The sequence below is a fragment of the Lithobates pipiens genome, unplaced genomic scaffold (genome assembly GCF_037356315.1).
Source record: "Lithobates pipiens isolate NorthernLeopardFrog02 unplaced genomic scaffold, aLitPip1_a1.2 Scaffold_16, whole genome shotgun sequence".
Classification (NCBI taxonomy): domain Eukaryota; kingdom Metazoa; phylum Chordata; class Amphibia; order Anura; family Ranidae; genus Lithobates; species Lithobates pipiens.
Window position 1 is genome coordinate 208,090,384 of NW_027507748.1, and position 10,555 is coordinate 208,100,938.

General features: G+C 43.8%; 1 protein-coding gene across 1 annotated transcript in view; it reads left to right on the plus strand.

Annotated features, from left to right (window-relative positions):
* The window catches only part of SMPDL3B (sphingomyelin phosphodiesterase acid like 3B), a 46,049-nt gene extending 36,101 nt beyond the window's left edge, over window positions 1-9,948 (plus strand). The window contains exon 8 of the mRNA XM_077480942.1: window positions 9,552-9,948. Within this exon, the coding sequence (XP_077337068.1) occupies window positions 9,552-9,917 (366 nt within the window). The 3' untranslated portion in view covers window positions 9,918-9,948. The remainder of the gene's footprint in view (window positions 1-9,551) is intronic.
* Window positions 9,949-10,555: the final 607 nt, after the last annotated feature.

Consider the following 10,555-nt stretch of genomic DNA (forward strand, 5'->3'; position numbering starts at 1 on the left):
GGTATCCCTATCTTTGTTGCTTTGCACTATGGGTAGAAGAGGTACAAATACCCTGAAGAGTAGGGGCTCAAAGGGGGTCCCCTTCAGTCTCTGAGGACTCCCCCCCTTTGCAGCACCTTCCCCTCTTGCAGGACCCGAGGAGGCTGGCCAGGGTAAGCCGTTGGGGTCAGGGGCTGCAACTGCTTCTGGCACTTCAGCTCCTGTATACATTACACAGGAGGTTTTTTCCTCAACCATAAATGGATTAGAGGAAAGATTAGTGGCCTTAATCATGTCTTCACTCAGTGGAAGAAAACGCACTAGGTCTCCTCTGCCACCCAGGACCCTCAAAACGAGGAACTCTACGATAAAGGAGAGGAATCCCCCTCAGAAGATTGGGATGAGACTGATGATTCCACTTCTGAGGAATCTAGTGGAGAAGGGCCCTCTTCACCTTCTCAGGATGAGAAGATGTTGGTGCAAATTCTTGCTCGAATGGTCCGGTCCACATTTAAGTTACCCGTACCTGAGTCAGTTAAAGAACCCACTTCTTGTTTAGGTTCACTGAAGCCTCCTCAAACTGCAATGTCTTTCCTGTTCATAGTTTACTGGAAAAGCTTATATGAGTGGGATCACCCAGTTAAACAAAAGTTTTCAACACTTTATCCTATGGAAGAAAAATTTACTAAGATGTGGGGTATACCGGCGGTTAACGCTGCCATATCCTCCGTAAATAAAAGACTGATTTGACCTGTTGACAATGCTCAGATGCTTAGGGATCCAACTGATAAAAATTTGGAATTCCTATTAAAACACGTTTTCTCCTTGTCAGGTTCAGTAGCTCAACCTGCAGTGGCAGCAATTGGAGTCTGTCAATATTTAAGAGACCATATTAAACAGGTAATAAAGCTGCGCTACAATATGTGAGTGACTATATAATCTCTGACTCATATAGTGTAATATAAATAAATGTGAATGGACCTTAATCCATTACCATATACTACTAACCCATGTGACATAGACTAAATGCATAATAGTGAAAAAGTGCATACAAATACGAATTTAATATAAATATAAACCGCAACCATTAGGGTCAAGATATTGTATTGAAAGAAAAACTCTTTGTGTGAAGAGTTAAATAGTCCACTTTTCAGGTTAGACAATGTTTCATAAGGTCTCCACTGTGATGTTAAACACAACACCCACAAGTGCCACAGGAAAGAACAGGGCTCCTTCACCAATGACAATACTGCCGCTTACCAGCTGCTTTGATCCCTTGTGAGAGATCAGATGTCGCCAATGGCTTATCACCCAGCCAGGGTCTATTTATCAGAGAAAGCAGGCCCCATTTTCCAATGCTCCACTCAAGCAATAATTATCCTCCTATGCGCACATCGCTCATTTCCCATATACAAGAGAAAGGAACCACCATAGCGTAATACTGTAAATTACTCCATCCTTCAGGTGTACCGGCTCCTCTCCTGGACTGAAACGGCTTCCTCTGATTTCACTGCACACTTTCACTTTGCACATTTTCAGGAAATGGGGCTGGGTTTTATCTGACTTGCTGCAGCTTCTAATGCACAAGGTGAGAAGCTCACAGTGTGCAGTGAAATCAGAGGAAGCTGTTACGTATACGTCATACATTACACTATATGAGTCAGATTATATAGTCACTGACATATTGTAGCGCAGCTTTTTGAAAATCTTTTGATATTATTGTGTGTATCTCACATTTGCGTTGAAGCTTTTAATTTAATTTATTCACGTCTCACTTCAGTGGTTTTATTTTATTCAGTTTTCAAGTCACAGTTTATTCCAAACAAATTTTTTTATTTTCATTTTTTATGATATACAATAGACAGCGCTGTATTGCCACTTTTTTACTATGTTAAACAGGTGCTCAAAGTTTTACCTGAACAGCAAGCTTGGGGGTTGGCCAACCTACCAGTGGCTTTTTGTTTTGCTATTGATGCTATCAGAGATTCTATCCTCCAGACCTCTCGCCTTACGCTTGGTTTGGTACATATGCGTAGAATCTTATGGTTGAAAAATTGGTCAGCCGAATCACCATGTAAGAAACTCCTGGCTGGATTTCCTTTTCGAAGTGCAAGACTGTTTGGAGAGGATTTGGACAATTATATCCAAAGGATCTCTAGTGGGAAAAGTACCCTTTTACCAGTCAAGAAAAGGAGTAAGCATCCCTCCTTTAAACAGGCTCTTTCTCCAGTGCCAGGGGCATCAGCCTCCAGGCAGTCATAACGGCCTCCTCTGTCAAACTCAAAGGTTAAAACTCGGGGTCAACCCCAGGGACAAAAGAAGTCCTGGGGGAGAAGGTCTTCAAAACAAAGCGCTAAGGCCTCCTTATGAAGGGACGCCCCCGCTCGCTCGAGTGGGGGGAAGACTGCTAAAGTTCTCAGAGCTCTGGCAGGAGGAATTTCGGGACAGATGGGTGGTCTCCACAATAACTCTAGGTTACAAACTAGAATTCTCCTTGTTTCCTCAGATCAAATGTACCCAGAGAAAAAGAAGTCTCTCTTTCTAGTGTTGGAGCGACTATTGTCGCAAAAAGTTATCGTGGTAGTTCCCATGAAAGAGCAGGGATTGGGGTTTTATTCAAACCTTTGCACGGGAACCAAACGGAGATGTCAGACCCATTCTAGATCTCAAAGATCTAAGCCGATTTCTAAAAGTACAGTCCTTCCGCATGGAATCAATCTGGTCGGTAGTCTCCATCCTACAAGGTGGAGAACTTCTGGCGTCAATAGACATCAAGGATGCATACCTGCATGTACCTATTTTGCCTGCACATCAAAAGTACCTGTGTTTCGAAGTAGAAAAATGCCACTTTCAGTTTGTAGCTCTGCCTTTCGGGCTAGCTACTGCACCTCGGGTGTTTACAAAGATCTTGGACCCTCCTCTGGCCAGATTAAGGACCCAAGGTATAACAGTAGTAGCATACCTAGACGACCTGCTCTTGATAGACCGATCAGTAGCCCGCTTGGACCAAAACTTGGTCACCACAATCAGCTACCTGGAATACCTAGGTTGGGTCCTCAACTTAGAGAAGTCTTCTTTAAAACCAGTAAGAAGACTAGAGTATTTTGGTCTGGTCATAGATACAGCCCAGAAGAGGGTATTTCTACCCCAAACAAAGATCAGCTCCTTAAAAGAACTGATTCAGGTAGTCAGAGCAAAGAAGGGTCCTTCTATTCGCCTTTGTATGAGGCTCCTGGGGAAGATAGTGGCTTAATTTGAAGCAGTTCCCTATGCTCAGTTTCATTTGAGACTGCTGCAAAACAGTATCCTGTCAGCCTGGAACAAGAAGGTTCAGGCGTTAGATTTTCTGATGCATCTGTCTCCTACAGTGCGTCAGAGCCTCAGTTGGTGGTTGGTACCTGAAAATCTGCAAAAGGGAAAATCCTTTTTACCAGTTACCTGGACAGTGATAACAACAGATGCCAGTCTTTTGGGTTGGGGGGCAGTTCTAGATCAGTTGACTGTCCAAGGGAGATTGTCCAAGACCGAGAGGACCTTACCCATCAACATTCTGGAGATCCTTGTGGCGTATCTAGCCCTAAAAGCCTGGATGCTCAGGTTACAGGGTTTCCCTGTCAGGATCCAGTCTGACAATGCCACAGCAGTGGCTTATATCAATCACCAAGGAGGCACCAGGAGTTGTGCAGCTCAGAGAGAAGTAAACCAGATCTTGATCTGGGCAGAAAAGCATGTGCCGTGTATATCGGCAATTTTCATTCCGGGGGTAGAGAACTGGCAGGCGGACTACTTGAGTCGCCGGCAGTTAGTCCCAGGGGAATGGTCTCTTCACCCCGACGTCTTCTTGGCTATATGCCAGAGATGGGGGCTTCCGGATGTAGATCTCTTGGCATCCAGGTTCAACAACAAGATCGACAACTTTGTGTCAAGAACGAGGGATGCTCTTGCATGCGGGACAGATTCGTTGGTAACTCCGTGGCATCAGTTCTCTCTGATTTATGCAATCCCTCCTATTCGGCTGCTGCCATGACTTCTTTGCAGGATCAACCAGAAAAAGAAGTCGGTGCTTCTGGTGGCTCCAGCTTGGCCCAGAAGAGCTTGGTATGCAGAAATAGTGAAGATGGCGGTAGGCTCTCCTTGGACCCTACCGTCACGTCCAGACCTGCTATCCCAGGGACCAGTATTCCATCCTGCCTTACGAACGCTAAATTTAATGGTTTGGCTATTGAAACTCACATTCTGAAAAAACGTGGGCTTTCAGGCCCTGTGATTTCTACCTTGATTAATGCAAGGAAGCCAGCTTCCAGAATGATTTATCAGAGAGTCTGGAAAGCATATGTCTCCTGGTGTGAACCCAGGGGTTGGCACCCCAGAAAGTATGTCATAGGCAGAATCCTTGAATTTCTGCAAATCGGGTTAGAGATGAAGCTGACCTTGAGTACCATCAAGGGTCAGGTCTTGACCTTTTCAGTTCTGTTTCAATGTCCACTTGCTTCACATTCTTTGGTCCGAAGCTTTGTACAGGGGGTAATGCGCCATAACCCTCCAGTTAAGGCGCCTCTAAACCCCTGGGACCTGAATTTAGTCCTGTCAGCTTTACAGAAGCAGCCTTTTGAACCTATACGTCAAATTACCTTAGTTCTGTTGACAAGGAAATTAATTTTTCTGGTGGCCATTTCTTCTGCCAGAAGAGTGTCACAATTAGCGGTCCTCTCTTGTAAAGAGCTGTATCTAATAATGCACAAGGATAGAGTGGTGTTACGCCCTCATCCTAGTTTTCTACCGAAGGTGGTCTCAGGTTTTCATCTAAACCAAGATATTGTTCTGCCTTCCTTTTTTCCAAATCCCTGTTCTACAGAAGAGAAGTCACTACATTCTTTGGATGTAGCGAGAGCAGTCAAAGCCTATCTGGAAGAAAATGCTCAGGTTCGCAAAACGGATGCTTTGTTTGTATTGCCAGAAGATCCTAATAGAGGACAGACAGCGTCAAAATCTACCATTGCTAAGTGGATTCGACAAGTAATTGTTCAAGCTTATGGTCTGAAGCAAAAAGTTCCGCCTTTTAATATCAAGGCGCACTCCACTAGGGCTATTAGTGCTTCATGGGCAGTGCATCACCAGGCCTCCATGGCTCAGATCTGCAAGGCCGCAACCTGGTCATCAGTCCATACATTCACCAGATTTTATCAAGTGGATGTGAGAAGGCATGAGGATATCGCCTTTGGGCATAGTGTGCTGCAGGCAGTGGTACAAGGTCCTCAGGTCTGATTACACACTACTTTGTGTGGTTCCCCTTCCCCGAAGATAGCATTTCTTTGGGACATCCCATCAGTTATTACTGAGACTCTGTCCCGTGATGTACAAGAAAGAAAATAGGATTTTTATAACAGCTTGCCTGTAAAATCCTTTTCTTTTGAGGTACATCACGGTACACAGAGGTCCCTCCCCTCTTCTAATACACTTATATTGCTTTTCTACAAAACTGGGGTACCTCCAGTAAGGGGAGGGGTTATATGGGGGATTGAACTTCCTGTCTAGTGTGTGCCAGTGTCCAATCACCTAGTGCAGTGATGGTGAACCTTGGCACCCCAGATGTTTTGTAACTACATTTCCCATGATGCTCATGCACTCTGCATTGTAGTTGAGCATCATGGGAAATGTAGTTCCAAAACATCTGGGGTGCCAAGGTTCACCATTACTGACCTAGTGATACCCTATAACCCATCAGTAATTACTGAGTCTCTGTGTCCCGTGATGTACCTCAAAAGAAAAGGATTTTAAAGGTAAGCTGTTATAAAAATCCTATTTTTTTTTCCATAACTTGCATACCTTCTCTTTTTAGTGTATTCAGAACATAGGCTAGTGTATATCGAAGATAGGCTATTGTATGCAGAATACCGGCTAGTGTATTCAGAGACGCTACAGCACACTGTAAATGAAACAGTTCAGCCCTAACTAATGCAGTCTGCCCAGGATCATACAGTTCATTTAGCCCATTTCTGGTGGAGTCCGGATTCCAGAGAGAATCCCAGCAGGATGACCCAAAAGGGGGCCATGTGCTCCAGTAGGACCACATGATGCACCAGTCCTTCCTCTGAAATCCCATGTGGAAAACAGTCGTTTTGAGTCCTCCCTTTGTATTTATGAGGCTTTCAACAGGGGGCAGGACCCAGTAAGCCTGGGAAATTTTCAAAAGAAACTCCAGCAGAGTTACTAATAGAAATGATGGGCCACCAGCCTACCTGAAAGTGTCCCCTTCCCCAGTGACCTCCCATATACTCAACCTCCCTCCCCATGTCTCCCGTTGCCTGATGTCTCCTCATACACTGTGGAACCAGTAAAATTTTCTCTCAGCTGCCTCTATTGCCAAAGCAAAGCCTCCAAATAGACACATGGGTGATTCTAATGAAAGTGCACTTGTAAGTAAAGTTGCTGTAGATCCGAGGGGGACATGCAAGGAAAATAAAAAAACGCATTTTAGCTTGCACATGACTGGATGATAAAATCAGCAGAGCTTCCACTCATTTCAGATCTACCTCTTAGATTAAGAGCGACTGCACTTTCAAGTGCACTTGCAGTGTAAAGTGGATTTGCCTTTCGTAAATAACCCCCTATGTACTTTACAAGGTTTGCAAGAGCATGGTTTAGTTTTTCTGGTAATACTAGTGAAATCATCACTTGGAAGGTGGCTAGCATTGCTGTCCACATTTAAGCTTTTTTTCTCACCTATGCAGCAATAGCTGAAGCTTTGCGATTGATGATGTAATACATGTTGGGGTGGGGTTACTGGCATACTCCCTTATCTCTATGCCCAGTTCAAAGTTAGGCTGTAGTATGGTGCTCAGACACACAAAGTTAGATGGCTGCTTCCAGGAACACTCTAATTGGCTATTTCCTGGGCTGCCTTTCACACACCACTTTCCTAAGCAAAAGCTTTCCATGCCAGATATTGTACATCTTAATCCATACACATTGTATGTCATCTGCCATCAGTGTTATAGCTGGCTGACTCCATCATCATTGTTATTGCAATGGGTCTCCTGCTGACTCAGTGAGGTTTGGGCCCAGTTCAGGAGTACTGCCTGTACTCAAGTCACTATTATATGTTAGACACTTTTATTGAATATATGAAGTAAAGGCTTAAAGTGTTTTTTAAGGCAATTATATAAGGCTATGCCAGTCCCTCTATTAGAGGCTGGCATAGCACACTGTGTAAGTTGTTTTTAAAAACGAGCAGGTCCGGACTGGCCATAGGGCAGGCCGGGCGTTTGCCCGGTGGGCCATGGGTCTCCGGGCCGCATGTCTGGCTGTGACATGCAGGGCCGGCTGCCGCCGTGGTTTCTGAAAGGCAGGGCTAATGTTCTGCGCTGCATGCAGGGACATGCAGGGCCGGCCGCAGGTGGTGGGAGGAGCGGAGGCATTCTCCGCCTACTAAGCCCATCCATGGCAACCCAGGCCGCTGCTTCACACATGTGCCCGACAGCCGACGGTCACCTGGCAACCAGGACGCCAGGAGAGGAGAAAGGATGGAGATGCAGAGCGGCCACGCTGTGACAAGGGGGAGGCAAGCTGTGTGATGTCAGCGTATCCCTCCTGCTAGCCCCCCCCCCTTGATCAGGGCAGAGCAGCCCTGGTTATCGTGGTCTGTTTAGAGAGGGCATATAGGAAGTGGCAGATTCAGGTTTTTTTTTTTGTTTTGTTTTTTACAGCTTAGAGGGGGAGCAGATTACACAGCACAACAAGTACTGTGCAGTGTAATCTGCTTTAAGGGACCAGGATAGATATATATATATATATATATATATATATATATATATATATATATATATATATATATATATATATATATTTTTTTTTTTTTATATATATATTTATATTTAGCTTAACAAACGCTTTATTGATTTATTGGACCTTAATTGAAATCTTGATGAATATTTGCCTTTAAATATCCATTTACCGCATACATGAGATCCTGTAAAATTCCTTGTCTGATTTCGAGGTCTTGGCCTTGCAAATCTTGAACATCACTGCTTTATGGTAAAGAGCTATAAATCTGACATAATTGCACTGATATAAACAGTTGAAGCTCTTTTAATTTCCTTCCCCTCCAGATGACTCATTAAACATCAGTTATAAAGTGCTATGTGCTCAATATACCAAGGAGACTCCTTTAGAATTATCTCTTGTTGGTAGTTCACCCCAGAACTTATGGTGGAGGTGCAGAGAGTCAGTGGACACTTTAAATCATCTCTTCTGGACAAAATTTAACCATTTTCACATACAGTGATCTCTTAGATTGCAAAACTCACTGACAAACTGATATCTCCAGACCCTCTACATTACCTTCTAGGAGATTTTGTCCTTTTTTTATTTTTTACATTCACTGTATATAGCTGGTTGCTAAGGAGCGGGTCGGAAAGCCAGCTGCCACATCCTTGGCAAAAGATCAGTCCTCAGCTGTCAGCTGAATGTAAAAACAAAAAATTGACGGCTAATAAAATTCACAAAAAAACTAGCGTGGGATCCCCCTAGTCGCTACTCAGGCCCCATGGTTTTTTTTTTTGTTTTTTTTTAATGGCGTGAGGTCCCCTCCCCGAAGCACCTTGTCCCCAGAGGCTCTGCGCTCTCCCCCCACCCCAAAGCACCTTGCCCCCAGGGCTTATCAGATGCAGGAAAGATATTTGCACCATGTATGGCCTGTCTTAGTCTAAATTCAAATGATCTGGGACTTGTGGGTCATTCATTTTGACAGTCATGTGGCCTAACTGCATGGCCTATGAGTGCTAGACTATTTTGCGCCCTAGGCAAGACCAGCTACTAGCACCCTCCCCCACCCCCACCTCCAAATGCAGCCTGTACAGGAATGCTTGCATGGCACCTCATTGGCTGGATACCTTTTCTTTTCTTCATGGATTGGCTGAAGTTTGCTTCATTCAATCATTCAATCCTGCAGCAGTTTGAGGAACGTCGGCACAGTGTGTGGGGAACAGAGCAGCCATGAGAAATTTTGGGACCACTTACACAGCCTTAGGCCCGGGCCCCTGCAGGCCAAAACCCTTTTCACCCCTTTCATTAGGGTCCCCAAAGTCCCCCCCCCCACATAAAGGTCCCAAGAGTCCTCTCTCCTTAAATCAGGGTCCTCAGCCCCCCCCCCTTACATCAGAGTTCCCAGAGTTTACCCATACAACAGAGACCCCACTTTCATGAGGATCTCCAAAGACTTCCCCTACATTAGAATCCCATAGTTCCCCCTTACATCAGGGTCCCAAGAGTCCCACTTGCCTAGTGGTAGCACCGTCCCTGTCTACAATTGAGATGTTTTGCTTACTTAGTGATATTGCTTACTTCATGGAAGCATTTTGTAATGCCAATGCCTTGATGATGCTGTACGCAATAGTATAGCCCTGTGCAACATGAAACCAGTGATGTCTATGTTTTATTTTGTGTAACCTTTAACTTTCAAAAGAAATGCAACAAGAACACTCATTAGGGGTGTGTATTTCATGTTAAAAACATGACATTTTATTTTTTATTGCCATGAATGTAATTACCACATATTACTTTTTTTTTTTCAGGACATGGTCACTTACTACTTGAACCTTACATATGCCAATAAAGAGTCACCTAGGTGGGAGAAGGAATACCGCCTTACAGAATCATTTCTGGTGCCAGATGGATCTCCACAGTCTATGCATGATGTACTAAAGAAAATATCTACTGAAACTTGCTTTCTACAGAAGTACTATGAGTACAACTCGGTCAGCTATGATCTAGAAAATTGTGATGACTACTGTAAAATTGGTCATGTATGTGCAATCCGTGAAGTGGACTTTACAAAATATGCTACATGTTTAAAGGATGGAAATGTAGCTTTTAAACCTGCCTATCATATGACTGTGATGTTGGCCGTGTTGCTTATGTACGTTCTGTATTATAAATAGTTGCATAAAATACACTAAGCAATTCCATTCAGCACGATTTTGTATCTTAATTGGCAACAAAATGTAACCCAAATGTTATTTTATAATTACGTAAACCCATTCTTTGAAAAAAAATTAAACAATTATTATGGTTTATGAAAAAACACTTTAAAAAAATGTAAAACATTTGTAATGGCTTGCTATGCTTCATAGACCATTTATATACCCCTAAGGAGCATGATCCAATCCAATACACCACTAGCATTGCTGTTAGCCAAAGTATAATTGGAATTTGACCTATATGTTGTTAGATTTCAACCAGATAACTCCACCATTGAGCTTCACCCCCGACTTCATCAAACATAGTTGCATGAAATTTAGGGTTAGGAGTTAGGGTTTCCAGTTAGGGTTGGGGTTTACCGTTAGGGTGTTATGGTTAGGGTTGTCCCCTTGAAGAACAAGTTTAGGGTTATGGTTTCCCAATATGGTTAGGGTTAGGGCTTCAGGGTAGGGTTTCTCATTAAGATTAGTGGGTTAGGGTTTTCCCCTTGAAGAACAAGTAAGGGTTAGGATTTCCGATTAGGGATAGGGTAAGGGTTTCAGGGTTAGGGTTTTCCCCTTGAAGAAAAAGTGTAGGGTTATGGTAACCTATTGGTTTA